The 18718-nt window shown below is 32.7% G+C and overlaps 1 protein-coding gene across 1 annotated transcript; it reads right to left on the bottom strand.

The window, feature by feature from the left end:
- Window positions 1-10343: 10343 nt before the first annotated feature.
- LOC136972075 (probable peptidoglycan muropeptide transporter SLC46) lies at window positions 10344-17613 on the bottom strand. Its single transcript, XM_067266620.1, has 6 exons — window positions 17546-17613; window positions 14609-15734; window positions 12680-12938; window positions 12526-12609; window positions 12292-12448; window positions 10344-10686 (listed from the first exon to the last, which is right to left on the bottom strand). The coding sequence occupies exons 2-6, from the start codon at window positions 15545-15547 to the stop codon at window positions 10641-10643; spliced, it is 1485 nt and encodes a 494-aa protein (XP_067122721.1). The 5' UTR covers window positions 15548-15734; window positions 17546-17613; the 3' UTR covers window positions 10344-10640.
- Window positions 17614-18718: the final 1105 nt, after the last annotated feature.

Below are 18718 nucleotides of genomic sequence, written 5' to 3'. Positions count from 1 at the left end.
CTGTTCTTTATTCTGTGTGTTCATCGGTATGGTAATTAGTTAGTTTTTAAGTAGATTAAAATTTTTAATTTACCAAATAATATGATTTATATAATTATAATAATTCAGTTTACTAAAATTGATCTATTTAAAATCTTTTAAAGGTAGACATGGATTATTCCTCATCAAATGAATTTTGTCTGAAATGCTTTCTCAGTCATGGTTTGAGCACTGCTTTAGTTTTCGGTTACGAACCGTTTAGGCCTTGTCATTGCATGTATCAATTTTCATTTATTTTTCCAAGCAAATCACTAAAACATTTTTATTTCAATTGTATCGAATTTTTTCTATGGATATGTTTTGGATTTGAGTTTTTCGATTTGATTTTGGGATCTAACGGATTCTTTCCATATTTACATTCGCCTAAATTTTTGGGGTATCATTCAATTTTCATTGAAATAATTTTCACGTTAATAACGTTTAATACAGCATATGTTTTCAGTGTCGCAAAACGGAAAAAATGTCCTTCGTCGATTAAAATTAAAATATCTAATCATTTAGAAGTGGAAAAATTACAAAATATTGTAATTAAACTTTGGCATTTCGTCTTATCTTTTTCATTCGGCTGTATAATATGCTATCAAATAATGAATGCGGTTGTTTGTTATCGATTTGATCAAAAACATCAATTGACATACGAAATGGTTCTCTACTCTGTGTTGCTTTGCATTTATGTCACTTACTTTATTGGACTAATTTTCCATTTTTGCTTTATTGCTCTTTTTGTTATAATAATTGTAAAAAGCGGATTTTTGCGATTATCTGAAAATTTGTCTTTGTTAAAAATTGAAAATTTTAACATTGAACGACAAATAGAATCATTAATTGTTCAACATTCGGATTTATGGGCATACATTGAGCATCTCAATAATATCTATGAAGACATTATTGTAATTTTATACTTTTTCGTATTATTTGTGACATGTCTTTGTTGCTATCAATTGCTCTTTACTGATATGAGTTTAACAAACAAGATTGTTATTCTGTTTTTGTCAATTTTTTTTGCGGTTACGTGCATTGTAAACAGTTTTCTCTTCTCCTCATTTACACTAACGGTAAGATTTTAAATAGTATTGTATAATATGTAGTTAAATACTGCACAATAATATCTTTTCTAAATTTTTCGAAACAGATGCATGATTCATTTCAAGAAATAAGACGGTTTTCAAGTACAAATATTAATCTACAAAATAAGTTGAAAGTAAGAATATTTAAATGTTTGTCTTTTTTGTATTTACATCGTTAATTTCGATTACACTGAGAATTTTCGTACAATAGATTTTAAATTTTATGAAAAGATTCGGGAAGATGTCATTGAGAATTACCGTAGGTGGATTTTTCTACATAAATAAAAACTTTCCAATTAAAGTAAGTAGCAATATTAGAAAATATATGTAAAATGCAATTGTATGAAAATTTTAAATGTTTGTTATTTTCAGATGGCCAGTTCCTTACATTCAATATTTGAAGGTCTAATGAAATTCAGAAGTGTCAGTGATAGGCCTAAGAACGAAGTGTGTTTACATTCTTATACAAAAAATGTCACTCATACTTTTTGAATTGAGTGTAATTTTTAAAATATTTTTAAAAGATTACGTATTTCATTTATTGTATTTATGTCAAGAAAATCTGCATTTATTAGAGCTGATTGCTATTGATAAATTTTTTGTTTATGCATGCGATCGTCAGCAGATGGCGTTAATAATTTAATTGTTTTTCTACGAGGAAATCCTTACGCAAAAATTCTCCAAAACGGAAGTAGATACGGAACGTAAAGATTTTATTTAATTCTTCTATTAATCGTTTTTTCAGAATTTTAAAAATAAAATTTGTTTATGTTTTACAATTAAAAAAATTCGTAGAAAATTATCGAGTTCGATTTTCAAAATACTGACCCTAAGCTTAATGGAAGAATTAAATCAGATTCTTAAGCTAAAAACTGACCAGTTCTATCTACTTAGTTTTTCGAGTATTCTTAGAGAAGGATTTTTTCTCACAGAAAAAGCATTAATCTGTAAATATCCTTTATTGTAATTGACTTGTCTCTCCTGATTTTTTGAGTTGGTAATCTTTATTAGTGTAATACAGTGATACCTCGGTTTTCGTCGATAATCCGTTCGAAAACAATCGGCGAAATCCGAAACCGACGAAAACCGAGGCAATTATTTCCATATGAATCAATGTAAATCGAATTAATTCGTTCTAGACACTCCAAAATACATTCCAAAAACACATTTTATAGAGAATTAATATTGCATTAAATACTAAAAGCAATAAGAAATTAACATATAAGACTAATTAGCATTAAGATGAAAGCAATGGAATTGTTCGGCTAGACACGCGGGGTAATGTCTTGTCTTGTAGAAGCTAGTTGGGCATGAGTTTCTAGCCTATATTGCTCCGTGGAAAAGTGTGACGTAATTGTCATGTAATAGTAGTTGTATGCGTTTATGATGGTCGTATCGAGGGAAACAATGCCTTCCAGGAAATCCGTTTAAGGGTAACTAGCCACGATTCAGGCGTACAGACGTGGAGAAAATCGGGAAAACTTTACGTGACCAGCCTGCCTTGACGAAGCGCGAACCCACGACCGAACTCCCACAGCCGGTTGCAGGGACAGAGTTTACGTTAAACGACGTTTAACAACAGAACGGCCTATAGACGTTGGCTGGCTGAACCGCGGTTTAAAATGCGTTGCAAAGCGACGAGCGTCTATTTCTAAACGCTCTCTACACGAACTTCGGCAAAACATTGGTTCTTACTTTCTTGACCATTACTCCCCTGTTTTAGGAGTCGTTCGACCAATCGGGTTATTCGTTTGCGACGTCAGAAAAGGTCGCCAGCTACATTCCGAAAGCTTCCGGAAATAAAATCTTAAGGCCCTCAACAACCGTTGTTCGGCAGATAATGACGACCATTTTCCATTTCGATATTTGATTTCGTTGCCAATACGGTTTAAAATACGAACAAATCCATACAGTAGAACCTCGATTTCCCGGACTAAGTGGGAATGAATGTAGTCCGGATAATAGAAAATAATACAGTACTATATTTAAATCGTGATCAAATTTTCAAGAAACAAACATTTGTTTTGAATTTGGACTACTGACCAGCACTAACACTGCCTATTGTTTAAACGCCCTCTGGTGGCGCAAGAAGATGGATTTTATAAAATAAAAAGCAGTTGAAACTGTCAAATTTTTATTCATAAAAATGCAAACTATTTATCGTTTTATGACGAATAAAATTTTTTCGTCGCGTTCACGGCTTTTAAATAATGCATAAACCTTCGAGGCGCGAGGCCCCTCGGACCGTGAGGCCATAGGCGGTGGCCCACGTCGCCCATGCCTTACACCGCCCTTGTCCATAGAAATGATGTAATTTGAATATAAATTATTTATAAATATGTATGTCAAGTTACATTTTTATTACGACGCAAAATGTATTAAAAAGTTTAGAACCACTGTGCCGGGTGAGACGTTGTTGGGACAAAAAAAGTTATGCATTCCATCACGTACATAAACAGTGTCGCAATCGCCAAGTGCAAATCAGCAAATTTGTAAAATTTTTGTTTATTTTGAACAATCCGGATAATCGAGGTCCGGATAATTGAGGATCTACTGTATTTAGAAAATGTATACCGAATTCGAAATTTGTCTTCAGAATAGATTTTTAACGAATTATTTCGACATCGTATTACTGTCACCCTTCGTAACTGTAGAAATAAATAATTTTAAATATTTTATTATTACTATTATATATATATATATTTTATTTCTATAAAAAGATTTCGGTAATTATTAAAATTGTCTCGTTTGTTTAACACAACGTTCAGTAACTACAATGACCCCGAAATGCGTTAACGTTTTATAACCGACACGATATTCGAATTGTAAATAAATGCATCTAATTTAAATTAATTGTAGTTTTAAGTCTTTTCCCATTTGAATATCGAAATTTGAACATTTAAAACAAATTTAAAGTATTTAATTTTGTTATTTTTGTTCCAAGCAATTAATTAATGAATAATTTTGTCGATTCGTACCGTTTACAACATTTATCGAAGGAACGATATCCATTTTTTATCTAAACTTTTCCACCAACAAAACTACAAAAAGCCCTCTAAACTTGCTGTCGAGTGAGTCTAGAAAGTAGGACAAATAACTTGTTTCTAATCGCTGTCTACATTGTGGCAAGCGAGAAACGCCGTCTCTGCAATGAAATTTTTCTGAACTGCGGTCTACCCGATCTGTAAACCGCCGTCGGCCTCTAAATGTTGTCTCTGCAATCGGCTGCCAGTGTTCACGAAACGGAACCGTTGGCCAATAGTGGGTCGTCGCGGGGTAATGTTCACACAATGAGAAATACCTCACTGCGAAAACTTAATTTAAAATTTAGTAAATTTTAAATTAAATAATAATAAATTTAAAAATATAAAACTTTAATGAATTCGAATAAACAATTTATTTTAAAAACTTTCTAAAATTATTAACAATCTTTTTATTATTGTTATCATTAATCAACGACATAATATTCATTTATATATTAATTTTAATTTTTACAAAAGAACGCAAAAGAATTTGACATATCGACTAGCTAGTGCATGTGTAAACAGAAACGTTATACAAAATAAAACAAGAGAGAATAGAGAGAAACCACATTCCGTTGCCATATCGATTACATCTTGGCTAAGGTCAAGAAAATAAACTACATGCTAATAAAATGTGCTAGGTGCGCCTGGGGACTAAATCATAAAGCTTGTAAAACTCTATATAATGGGGTAATACAACCAATGATACTTTACGCGGTCTCTAGCTGGGGTCATGTAACTAGTAAAAGTTCAGTAGCAAGTAAATTACTCTCTCTTCAAAGACAGTTTGCCATAAGAATTTCAAAGTGCTGCAGAACTGTTTCTACTAAATTTCTGCAGAAATGCCTTTCTGATACTAGCAGAGCTCCTTTCTTTGCCACTATGCATTGTAGAAAAGGTTCTAAACTACACATCAGAACTACAAACATCAAGGCTAAACAACGGTCTCTACTCCTATCTACAGCTGTTCATATGCTACCACATTGCAATTACCCTACTATCTCTGATCATCACCCTGTAAACAAGATTATCCCCAGGGTACATTTGGTGTCATCTGATTCCTCCATGGATAATCATGCAGACATTAATATCTACACAGATGGGTCCAAAAGCCCCCTGCATGTCGGCTCAAGTATCTGTATCTTCCTCCAAACTGACATGTATGCTAGAAGGTACAGATACCCGCCACAAACCTCCATCTATCAAGCTGAAGAAGATGCTGTCTACTAAGCTGTTCAGTGGGCCACTTCACCACCAAACAAAACTCTGTCTATCAACATTTACAGTGATTCTCAGTCTGTCCTAAAAGCCTTATTAAATCCCAATTGCAATAGCAATAAAATTGCATATATCCAGCACATATTAAAAATCTTGTAAATAAGATAACTTTTAAATTTGTTCCTGGCCATAGTGGGCATACTAGGAAATAAAAAAGCTGACTTTGAGGTTAAGTCAGCTGCAAAGGACTTGACTACACTCATCCCTCTCTCACGTAGCAGCCTTAAAAATTATATTTATGACAACGCTATACAAAAGTGGAATCAAGAATAGTTGAGCAGTGAAACTGTTAGAATAACAAGACTTTATTTTCTTAGTGTTGAATGTAGGTTCTCATCACCACTTAGAGATTTAACGTTTGCTACTGCTCAACTACTTACTGAGCATGGTAATTTTAGAAGCTACCTGGCGATGTATAACCGGGCAGAAACTGCCTTTTGCTTTTGCTTTACAGATAACCTAAACACTGTCGACCATATGATCTGTTAATAAAAAGTTTTTAAAAATATTTTTGAAAAATACCAAAAAACTTTTTGTGAAAATAAAATTAAATTGGCCCCGTTTCGAAAAAACAGGTTATTTGGACTAATAAAGACTGAGCCTTGTAAGGATAAAGAACTCTTGGAAGAAGAGGGAGTGATCTATAGACTTCAGTGCACATGTGGAACACCAAATTATTATGTTGGGGAAACTGAGAGTGAGGATATCGGAACATTTGGCGGCAGTGCGACTTAAAATTAATACATCTCCTGTGTTCTTACATTGTCACGCGAATAAGTGTCAAGTAGATATTAATAATATAAAAATACTAAATAGGGAAAAAAATATAATAAAAAGAAAATTTAAAGAACATTTCGCAATCATTATGCAAAATAATGTTATGAATTTAAATAATGGCGTGATAGCCGCGGAATGCTAGGAAGAGTTGATAATACATAATGGTTGTACTGGTGTTAATGAAGTGCACTTGTTTCCCAGTGGATAATCTCTATCAAATTCTGGTTGTAACAAACCCTACTGAAGCGGCCAATAATGGCGAAATGCATTTGGGGTTAAGTATAATGTAAAATAATAAAATTTATTTTTCTCTTAAAGTTAACCTGTTTGCCCTTTTTGTTTTTATACTAGTCTTTCCATTTTGAGTGAATGGATTAGAGATTTGGGATTTTTTAGCCTCCAAAAGTCAGAGAAGAAAGGTGAATTATTTTTCCGTGTACTAGCTAATAGTACAATTTGGTAAAAACATATGATCTATCATTTTCCAATTTATGCTCAAGATAGACTTATTCTAAAATTAGAAATCTTTATGCTTGGTTTCAGGTGGTCATGTTTCACTTGATAAGCTTGTTCAGAAGCCACCGTTTGATACTTTTTACCAGTGGCGTGCCGTGACATTTTATGATAGGGAAGCTGTGTTTCTGTAAGAAGCCGACTTACAGGGGCAATCAATTAATTGTGCGTCAGGGCCCGTATTCGTTTGTTCGATAAGCCAGTAAAAACCGTATACTTCTTTAAATGTATTTTTAATAGATTATCTGACGTACTTAATAAATAACAGAGGTAATTATATTGAACTTTCTTATTAGATTCAATAAATTTCCTACGCCCTCTAAATGCCAATTCTTGCTTTGAGGAAAAACATATAACATCTATTAATTTAGATATATCTATTAATCGTAATTATCTCGTTATAATTTTCAATATTTATTTTATATTGTCTACCAATGTTAAATTCTATTCCGCTTTGATTTCCAAATTGCTTCAATTTTACGAAAGAAATCGTCATTCGTCATAAATTTTATCGTCAAAATGTCGAAATTTTTTTGTTGACGTATTTATATTTAATTTAGGCATTGGTCTTTCTCTTTTAATAATGTTTTCTTTTTCATTATAGGGTCTTGAGCGAGAACTTTTTTAAAATAAATTTTTGAATCACTAGCCACGATATAAGGGCTAAAATTAAAATTATCAGAAAAACTTACTTGGTAAAACAAAATGTGTGATGAATATACATGCCTAGTACAAAAAATTCTTCAATTGTATGAATATACTTTTAAAGAAACTTATAATTAAATATAACTTTGAAGAAACGTACCTAAAAATAACAAAGTATTCTTTCCTTTTAAATCTTAATACAATCCACTTACAAGTTAGTGTAATAGCTCCCTACGAGTAGCTAATGAATGGAATCAGAGACGGTCCAGGTAGGTGTGTGCGTGCCAAATCCCGAGGGTGCCGATACCGGTCAATGTCAAATGCCTCTTTTGTCTCATCACTAGTATATCTCAAAGGACGCGACAGGGTTGTTGTAGATTTTAAACGTTTCTCACCATAGCTGTAAAAATCTAAATACGTTAAACTTAACATATTGTCCATCGTTCGTTTTCTAACTAATTCGTTTTAGGACCAAGTGTTCATGGAAATTTCCAAAATTTACAACTTTTCGGTCACTCTCATTGAACTGGAAAAATTTCTGTTTTTATTACATCTAATATTACGAAGAGAACGGACCCCACTGTATTCGGCAAGAGATTGGTTCGGTTAAACTTCTGTTTAAGTAAAATTTCGGCTCTTTCGTCAGGGTTTTATGTTTCTAATTCCTAATCGCTTAATTATTTAATTACTAAAGTAGAAATAAGTCGAAACCGGTTACTTTGTACTTGAATATTTGTAGTCTCGGGAAAGAAGTGGAAAGAAATTTTTATGACAACCGATACATAAATCTTAAATTTAAGGAAAATAAATTCTAGAGCTTTTTTTGTAACATTGTACGTCTCATTCATTAAATTTGGTTGTAAATGATGCTGCCAAAGTAACAGTTAATTTTTTAACACTGTACTAGAATTGTACACGTTTTTTCTGCATCCCCTTACAGATGGGACGTACTAAATCGTAATATCAGCGGTTTAAGGCCGCGACTCCACTAGCCGTAAAAGGGCCGTAAAACCCCTCACTGTAAAAGCTTTTACGCCTGAGCAAGTCGTAAAACCAACGTAAAAGCGAGTTGAGCAGTGTTCAACTCGCTTTTACGTTGGTTTTACGACCTGCTCAGGCGTAAAATATCGTGGTCACGTGATTAAAAGCTTTTACGGTGAGGGGTTTTACGCCCTTTTACGGCTAGTGGAAGTCAGCGGCCTAACATTGAAATCCGTAAGTAATATAAGATGGAGAGCAGAATAAACGCAGAATAAATATATCAAATATTTTAATGGATTTTTTAAACTCCTGTCAACTATACAGAACTATCATAAAATCATAAAAACATGCCAGTAAACTCCTATCGGTTGGGTTAAGTTATAAATCTAGTCTAGGGTGGGAAACCTTTTTTATAACATGGGCCAGAATAAATTTACGTTTTTTTCCGCGGGCCGTAGTAGTCAATTGACGCCTTCTTGTGACTTGTAATTTTTTTAGTCTGCAAATATGAAATAAATAAAAAGTTAATTACTACATTTTATTTCTCTTATCGTTTTCGAAAATTACAAAGAATTGGAAAAATAACTATTAATTAGTTATTTTTCCAATTTAATAATCTATTAAAGATCTCGCGGGCCGGATAGAAACTTTTCGCGAGCCGTAGCTGGCCCGCGGGCGGGGTTGCCCGCCGTTGATCTAGTCTACTCATGATTCACATAATCGGGCGAGGGCGGTCGAATATCTAGCAGACAGGCGGCTAACAGCCCACAACCGGTCCGGGATATAAAATAAGAAGCTTTGTGTGTGAAGCATCCACCAGCTAAACCGGGTGAGGTTGGCGCTCTGTAAACCGCATGTGTCAATGCCTATATAATCTGGCTGATTGGAAACTGACCCCGGTTTCGACACTCCTTCCGCCACCGAATCATTCGAATATACAATAGCAATCTTATTGTTTTTTTCACATGTAGTATAGAAATTTGTAAAAGATACATAATGCAGTTATAATAAAATATTAATTTTAATTAATGCAAAGTACGTTAAAATATGAAAATTTATATTTTATAAAATACAAGAGAAGGTCATTGGAAGGTGGAATCGGCGCTTCCATCGCTTCCAATGACCGCACGCCACTGCTATGTTCAAAAAGTATGGAAGAAAAGACTATAATTTCTAGTTTTACATTTTAGTTTTTACTAAAAGCCAAATACTAATTTTATGTTTACTTTGTATCATATATTTTGGTTTATGTTTTCTTAGTGTTATACCTCATAGGAGTGGTCCACTTATTCTAATATAAAAAGACAGAGAAACCACTATACGGCCTTTCTCCCATGATAAAAAATGTGTAGAGCGTGATTCTGCTAGCGTTATTATTTTGACACGTCACATAAGATGGCGTTTATACAACGAGAGTTCCTATAGAAACCGCCAAATTCAAAAACTCCACCACTCAACGAGATCAAAAAATAAGAGACCTTGTTTTACGTAATATTATTACCCCCTACCCCTGAGTAAGAAATCCTTGACCCTCACCAACCCGAAAATACCTTACGTAATTATGGACGTCCCTTTACCTCTGATTTCTCTTTTCTTTATTTGGTCATTCAGAAATTTGCGAATTTCAATCCTGGTCATTTTTGTTATCGGCATTACACTGAGATTTACAACAATTAAACTTGTCTTTCAATAATATCTAAATAAGTAAAAAAGCAATTTTAAAGCAACGTAAACACAGTATGACAGACGAAACAGCAAGCAACGTATCCATAAGCCCGATACTAGTGCCACGGTATTGGCTTTGAAAAGTGCACGCCGTATACCTCGTGCCCACTGTATCGGTCAAACGAAAATCCAAAATTAACTATCGGTGTCAGTAACTTTAACCACTTGTCACTGATCCGCTGAAGCTAAAAAACTATTAAATGAACTGTACATTAAATAAACTACTATGTTATTAAATGAAGTTTAAATTAGTTTACTGAAAGTACTATTACCTTATGCTTGTGTTCTTGTTAAAAATTTCTTCTGTCTCAAATGTTTCCGGTGACATTTTATTAACTAATTTACAGCAAGTAAACTATAGATATTTTCATAATACGTTGATTTGATCGAATATACTTATATCTTATACAGTGCTTCGTTCGTTCAGCAATAAAAATAATTTAAATATTTTTAAAATCAAATTTTACCCACTATATTTATAACGAATTGTATTAGAATTTCATAAGGTTCAGTTGTAAAGCTATAAACGACAATATTTATTTATTTTCATACATTTATAAACGAAGTGCTGTTTGGAAAATTTAAATCTAGATTAATTGATGTTCTCATAATCGTTACTCTTCTTTCGGCCAATCCACCTAAGAAAACAAAAATTTTAAATTAATAATCGATTTTTATTCGTGTATAGGGTGTTTTTCTCCCACGACCACCATAAGCAGTTCTCCATTTGCTTCGTTTGCTCGCCTCTCGCGCTTCGCCCAGTATAGACTATTCATAACAAAATTTTGTAATGATTTAACTCCCATGTCAGAGGCCAACATCTTCCCCACTTACTTCACTCCCTTCGCTCAACCTCCTGAGGGTGGCGTAGGCCTACTCACCAGTGGTCGAGTGGACAAAACTACTGAACACTGATAGTTGCTGATGGGTTCGCGCCTTGCCAAAGGGCTGGAGTTTTCCTTTACATTAGTAACACCTAAATAAGACCCATTGGTCAGATGAGAACTCGTAACCAGTATTCAATGGTTTTATCCACTCGGCCACTGATGGGCGGAAGATTGAGCGAAGCGAAAGGGAATTGTTCTGACGGGGTTGGTCGTCGCGAGGGATCGTCATGAAATTTTTATGAATAGTATAAGTGGCCAAGATCATGAGCGAAGCGAGTGATGTACCCATAGAATTGGTACTTTTTTGTGGGAAGTTTAAAAATTCGATTTTAAGTTTGCGATACGTTTTAGTATCAAAGAAATACAGTACAGTAATTATATTATTGTATTCTTTATTTGATTATTCCTAAGAAAAATGCTCATTTTCAGTCATAATTAGTATGGTAAAACTTTTCATAATTACAAAAGGTATTCAACTACGCATTGCAGTACCAGGAAATGTATAGATAGGGGCATTAGAAATATGAGTAAACATTAAACTACTAACAGCAAGAACTAGCGATTCGCAAGCGAATAAATATGCAAATATTTTACCAGACAGCATTAGCTCCGAAATTTAGTAAACTTCCAATGAAGAAAGCTCTGAAACAACTGATTTAAATCATTCACTGTCAAAAGATCTCCGCGCATGCAAAAAATAATAAATTCTTTCGTGATGTCAGGCAGTGTATATCAAGAATCCGCTGTAGTTTTCTGATTATGTTCTTTATTTTCTGCTTCTTGACATTACTGTACTCTTAAAATTTGTGTATGTTCTTCGTGTGGAAATATAATATAGTCAAAAAGCTACTGACGAGAACGTAACAAATTGCCGTTGTGTGGACTAACGCCGCTTTAACTATTAAGTAAACAAAGTACTGTACTTAACTGTCTCTGTCAAGTACATAGAAAACGTTCGACTTTTAATAAAACGTCGCTGTTTATGGTGTGCTTTTCGCTTAATGGTTATTTTCCATGCATTTGTGTTTAACATCCGTGAAAAATAGCTGCTTCTTAGTGGAGGACGATGTTGGAAGAAACCCATTATTGGATTTTTGACTGAATTATCTTTATTACAGATAATATGATTATAATCATCTACTAAAAAAATGTTTCTTCTTTCCTGGAAACTAATATTAAAGCAAATAAAATATCTTTACTTTCCTCAATTTTTTTCCCAGATAGCATCATCAATATCAAAACTAGTTAAACAAATAATAAAATCATTACTGATAAACATTTACGTCTATTATATTTTTATACAATATACTATTATACAATACATGTTAGAGTATAGTAAATTGTTCAATTACTTACCAAAAGACAATGATTGGGAGTATAGCGAAAGAAGCAGCGACAACATATGCAGTACCAGGAAAGATATGGATAGTGGCATTAAAAATCTGAGTAAACAACAAACTACTCACAACAGGAACTAGCGATTCGCAAGAGGATAAAAATGCAAATATTTTTCCTGTATAAATAATGATTAATAATGATTAGACTATTTTAAAGTTAATTTTTAACTCGACGTTTATACTTATCAAATACCTAATTCGTCTTCTGATACTATCTTTGAAATTCTCGAACGAACTGCGAACAAACTCATTCCACTTAATGCACCAGTAAAACCGGCTATAATTAATAAACATTTAGTTATTATAAGTATTTTGCGTTGTTTTTCATTTATGTTTAAAGTTCATACCTAAATAATAAATCCAAGCTTTATAAGCAAATCCTTTTATGATATTTGATAAAAACATAGAGATGCTACCAATTTCGCCAAGGCAAGAATCATTGACCTTCAACACTTTAATTATTATAGGAATGGCGATGACAATAATGACTATTCCAGAAATAATCAATAAAGATTTGACGTTAGAGAATGCAGTCACATCCCAATTGTACATATGTTTTGCAAAATAAAATTCGAAACCATCCATTCCTGAAAAAATTGAAACAAACTGATTATATGAGATTTGCATACTGGTTTATTAGATAGATCTTAAAATGAAACGTAGGGACCATCAGTGGTCTACGAGTAACCATCAAATAATCCAAGACAGACCTAATCATTGTACCAAAATGTAATTTTTTGCTGTTAGTCAGAGGATCATCAGTGATTCATAGTGTAAGAATACAGATGATACTACTCCTGCTGTTTGTCGAAAACTTGTCAGAAATGTGATCGTACTTCAGACGTTCGCTGCCTGAGTGCCGTCTTATAGGAAAGTTTATTTGGTATGGTTGTTTACCGTTGTTTACCTATCGCCTCGTTCGACAGTGTTTTTAAGAAATTTAAAAAAATTTTTACAAGCTATGAAGTTTGTATTAAGGCATTGACCAAAAACGAAAGTTATCTACCTGTGGCACAGTTGACTAAACTCAAAACAAAAATTAGACACAAAAACGCAATACTGTACTTTTCTTTTTTCACTACTTAGCCAAATCGAACAATAGTTGTCAGTCAGCATTCATAATGATGGCATTATGAACAATGTTGCAAAAGCACTGTTTCATAGGAAAATCACGTTTCCGTGTAAAGCACAAAAATTAAATGTAAAATTATAAAATATTAAGTTCTAAGGTTAAGACAACTTGCCAGCATAATATGAATTGCAAGACAATTTCAAAAGAGAAAACAAAATATTTTAAATTTCTTTCTGAATAAAGCTGTTTATTGATAATTGTTTAAATATTATTGAATTTGTATTTTTCGAATAATCCGCTATGAAGAATTATTCTGTATTAAAAATTTGTCACAGAAAAAATTACATGCCAAACCCAAAACAGCTATCAAGTGCATACAAAATAAAACCGTTCATAAGGGACACTTCTTAATAACGGACGCATTTAATTAACGAGCATTTATCATTTTCGAAACGAATAAAAGATATTTATTTTTATTGCCTAGTATGTAATGATTTACAATATTGATAAATATTAAACACTTCGAAATAAGAACAAATTCATCACTCCCTGTCGACGTCCGTCATTAAGAGGTTCTACTACATCACAAAAGTTTTACGGGAACGAAATTAAAAAGCTTTCGATAGTTTAGGAGCTTAAATTACACTTAATAGCTAAAGTAATATATATTTTAAACCTTTTTAGAGTGTAAAATATCAGTTTAACGAAGATTTAAAAAAAAATACACCTAGTCTATTACTTTTCGATTATTTTATGAAAATTTCACTAACTTTATTGAAATTAACACAATTTAGATTTCAATGAGCAATTATTGGTAGTGGTAGTCAATTGTAATAATTGGAATTATACATCGTCACTTCATCTGGGGGATACTCCAGTAAGCTCAACCAGTTCGCCAACGTTCTTGAATCGAGAGTGGTATCATCTGTAACCTTACACTGTGGACCATACTTTCAAACGTGCCGTTTATCGGAAAAATTTATAACTAATTAATTTCCTAGTTACAAAACTTGAAACTAATATGAAACATATCACCCTTAACTACTTTCTAAATATATAGGCTACACGAGGGCATTGAAAGAACATTGTTTATGTAAACTATACGATGGTTTTTCCAATGCCTACGTGAATAACAATCTCTTTCTTGGCGAACGTTACAGAATATAGTTTCCCCACCCGTAGCATACAATATTCATTATTTAACAAATAATTTTTTATACTGACCTAAAAAAATGCTCACCAATGAGCACATCGACGCTATTAACAACAAGATCTGTTTCCTAATTCCATTAGGTCGAGGCTTGGCGACGGCTTCACAACTGTCTTTAAAGTTTGTAAAACAAAATAAATCACTAACAGCCTTGGAGATAGAAATCTTTCGGATATTTCTATTATCATTAATTACGAAAATTAACCACACAGCAGCCAAAAATTGCAACGACAGACTCGTCACATATACGTATAAATAGCCATAATTTTTGTATATTACACCTCCCACAGAGGTACCAAGAGGAGCACCCATTCCAAACGATACTTCTAAGAGTGCATATTTTATAGTTCTTTGTTTCCGAGTTGTCTGTTCGGAAATTAAACTGTACAAGCACGTTATAGTCACTGTCAATCCTCCAAATATACCAGCAGGAATTGCACTTACAAGCGTCCAGTACAAAGGAGTACTAAAGTAAATTGCATTGAACATTAATCCAACGTTTTCTAATCCTAAACCGATCAGTGATAAAAATATAGGTAGCTTTCTTCCATATTTGTCACTCCATGGTCCTATGACCAAAGTGAAAAAAATCGCTGGTATAGTAGTGATTAAAGAGCTGTATAAGTTATAATTATCTGCTGTAATTTCTACTAAATCCTTCTCGTCAGTATAATTATCCAGATGATCACAGATGTTAGCTGAAAAGTTGTAGACATTCAAGCAAACTTTATCGATATAAATGTTTTTAGTAGAAACGTCGCCTAAGAGATAAGCAAACATAAAGAGGATCATAAACGACTCTATTTTAAAACTTTTAAGAATCTGTAAACATGTTCTAGTTTCTGTCTCTTCAGTTTTCTTCGTGTCTTCGTTCGAGCGATTTACGCTTCTTAATTCTGACTTTTCTGTATTTTCTTCAAGGCTCATTTTCATATATTTAGGCGTTTAGAACAAAAGGTAGAATGCGAAGTTATAGTTTTATATGGAATCCTTTGATCATTAAATATAATAATCTTCAATTTCAGGAGTATTTAAACGTTTAAAACAATTATTTCGCTTTATCTTGTTTTAATAGTAGTTGAATGTTAAAGAAACGCTGGTATAACATGTAGCTTTGACTCTGTAAAATTTAATTTTTATTTTATTTAAAGAATTATAAACAAAATTTAATAACTAATTATTGTATAGAAAACCATTGAGGAAAGCATTTCCTCTGTGTTTCAATACTTTCCTCAACGTTTTTCAATGTTATGTTTTAATGATAATCTAACCTAACTCACTCTTTAATTATGATCCTCTATATACAGTATATATAGTAAAACCTGTCTAAAACGGAACTTGAATAAAACAAAAAATGTCTAAACGAAAACACCATGAGATTCCAGTTTATACATCTTTTACTGTATTAATATGTGATTATTCTAAGCAAATTTATGGATTATATTATATATAAGTATATAGAAACATTTTTTAGATTACATTTATACGGTTTTATTACTGTTATATAAATACGTACAGTATATAATATTTAATAAAAGATTATGACATTTACTGACTGGATCAGCATGGCATATGTGAGATCCAGAGGTTAATTGTTAAATTTTTATCATGGAAAGAAAAAACTTTTTTCCCAACTTACGGTATTTCTGTTTTCTCACGGGTCCGATAAACAAAGAACATGTAAACGTTTAGTCCATCATCCAAAATTGTCAATATTATCCAGTTGTTGACGCATGGGAACATCAACAATTAAAAAAATTTCACAACGAAAGGAGAACATCAAATCTGATTCCACTGTCCTAGCTGGCACAGCAATAACACATTTGAAGTGTCATCACCAAACAATATAGAGTCACGAGACCAAATTTCCACACCTGATGGGGATATAATGGCCGCACAACTGACCTTCAGGGTGACATATCCAGAAAGAGCCATAGACTGTGGCTTGTCTCGCCATACTCTTGGCGGATCTACAACGAAGTACAGACACTCTCCCAGAGTCATTTGTTTCTCAAGAGATCTTTATAATTTGTCTTGTTACCTTGTGATTTATCGGATGCAAGTCTCCTCATTTCCCCAACCTTTGCCATCCAACTACCAAACACCCGTAAAGAGGTAGGATGATTAACCAATATTATGTAAACTCTCTCTCTCATTTGTAAATGAATTGGACCACGGAACGTGGGAAGTGTACCCCTAACATTTATTCAAGTTATCCTTTAGTATTTGTAATCATTTTACTTTATATTAAAAACTTTGTTTAATGTTTACTATGATTGATCTCTTTTGTGTATTGCCGACACCTTAACGATGACCTCACTAACCTCCCACTTTCATGAATTAGAAGATAATCAGAGCTGTGGCTAAACGCGTCATGTAAGAAAGCCATCCAGTGACAAAGTGTGCGGGACTTACCGTCCTGATGTTGAGAAAATATGGGCAAAAGTAAGAATTAACGCATGGTAGTTATGGAAAAATCGCTCTTGAGTTAAAGAAATTTCAGCTTAGGGCCTCACATTATAATCTGTAGCTCAGGATCTCATATTTTTACACCTATCATTGGTGGAGAGGAAGGGCCTATAATATGTTATTGCTTAGACGCCATAGAGCCCCAATAAGTCTAAGTCCAGCCCTGAGTTAAGTTAATATTTACGTGCAGAAGAAGGAGCGGTATATAGATAACTTCTAATTAGCATATATAGGGTGTTTGTTCCGTACAGGTATCTTCACAAAAGATTATATTTAATATCTTATTGTCATATCAAAACACGCATAATATATAATTTAGAATATCTAAGCTGATTATCCGTGTTATAATAAAATATATTTTAGAGATATTACATCTATTCATCTATAATTACGCTAGTTAATAAAAATTAAGAAATATTTAAACACATCTACATAAAATTACTTAAAAATTGTTTAACTTACTTCATTTCTATAGATGAAATTATAATGTTATCAAGTGATACCGTTTTCCACGTGAATTACAATCAGCCTTGTGATTATCGGCTTTGCATTAAAGATAATTATACATTTCACGCCAGTAAGAAATTTATAATTTATATAAACACTCGATAAAAATGAAAGATAAGAATACCTTTAGGCCTATCCTTGCATTTAATGTAATAATATAAATTAATTTTCTTTGTATGAATGTAATTATATTGGAATATGCTCTGACAATGTTTATAATAACGTTTTATCTGTCGAAACATTATTAAATGTTAAATAAAGTGGCTCTGTATTTTCCGTTTTTGCCGTTTGTCAAGGACAAACTACATAAATGGAAAAAGAATTGACGATAAAGAGAAACGATAAATAGAAACGGAAGAAACGAAAATAAAAAAAAAATAAAATAACAAACAGAACAGCCGTGAATTATATAGTAAATAAATGAGTAAATATAAAAAGTAAATAAATAATTAAATGTTCATTCCATTAGACTGTAATGAATTCAGTTAGGCCTGGTTGTTGGTGTGTGTAGGGGATACGATTTTGTTCACCCTCTTTGAAGATTATTAACTCCCGTGCTTTTTGTCGAAACTTTCTGAAATTTTGCAGGGAGGTTTGTATATTAGGAAGATTGATGCTATTAAATTTTGGTGTTTACAGATCGAAGGGGTGAAGAGATAAAGACGGGTTGTGTATCTTGAGTAGGGTCGGACAAACGACGATTTTACTCGTTATTAGCATCTTCAATTTTTTTTTTTTTTTTTTTTTTTTATAAAAATTCATCTCTACCTTTAAATTAAAAGGTTTACTGGCTTCTTAATCCACAAACTAGATTTGGCTTACCAGATTTATTTATTATTAACTGTATTAGCAAAAACTCGAGGAGTTGACAACACACGTAAAGATTAAAGATTAAGCTTATCAATGTTTCAAAACTGTGACATAGTCCGTGAGAGAAACGGAACTAAAATAAAAATAAAGAAAAAATAATGATGCAAAGTTACATAAACAAAACGTATTATTTAAAGAATATTAACACCAACCTATAAAATAAGCTAATTTTAAATTATTACGTAATGAAAGGTAAGGTCCATTGCCACAGTCAATGTCAAGCAAACAAGTCGATGTGTTGACAAAGAGGTTTTTTAA

This window comes from Centruroides vittatus, unplaced genomic scaffold, assembly GCF_030686945.1.
Source record: "Centruroides vittatus isolate TY-2023 unplaced genomic scaffold, ASM3068694v2 contig_2787, whole genome shotgun sequence".
Taxonomy (NCBI): domain Eukaryota; kingdom Metazoa; phylum Arthropoda; class Arachnida; order Scorpiones; family Buthidae; genus Centruroides; species Centruroides vittatus.
Note: the sequence above shows the minus strand (reverse complement) of the source record. Positions and strands in the feature narration are given on the sequence as shown.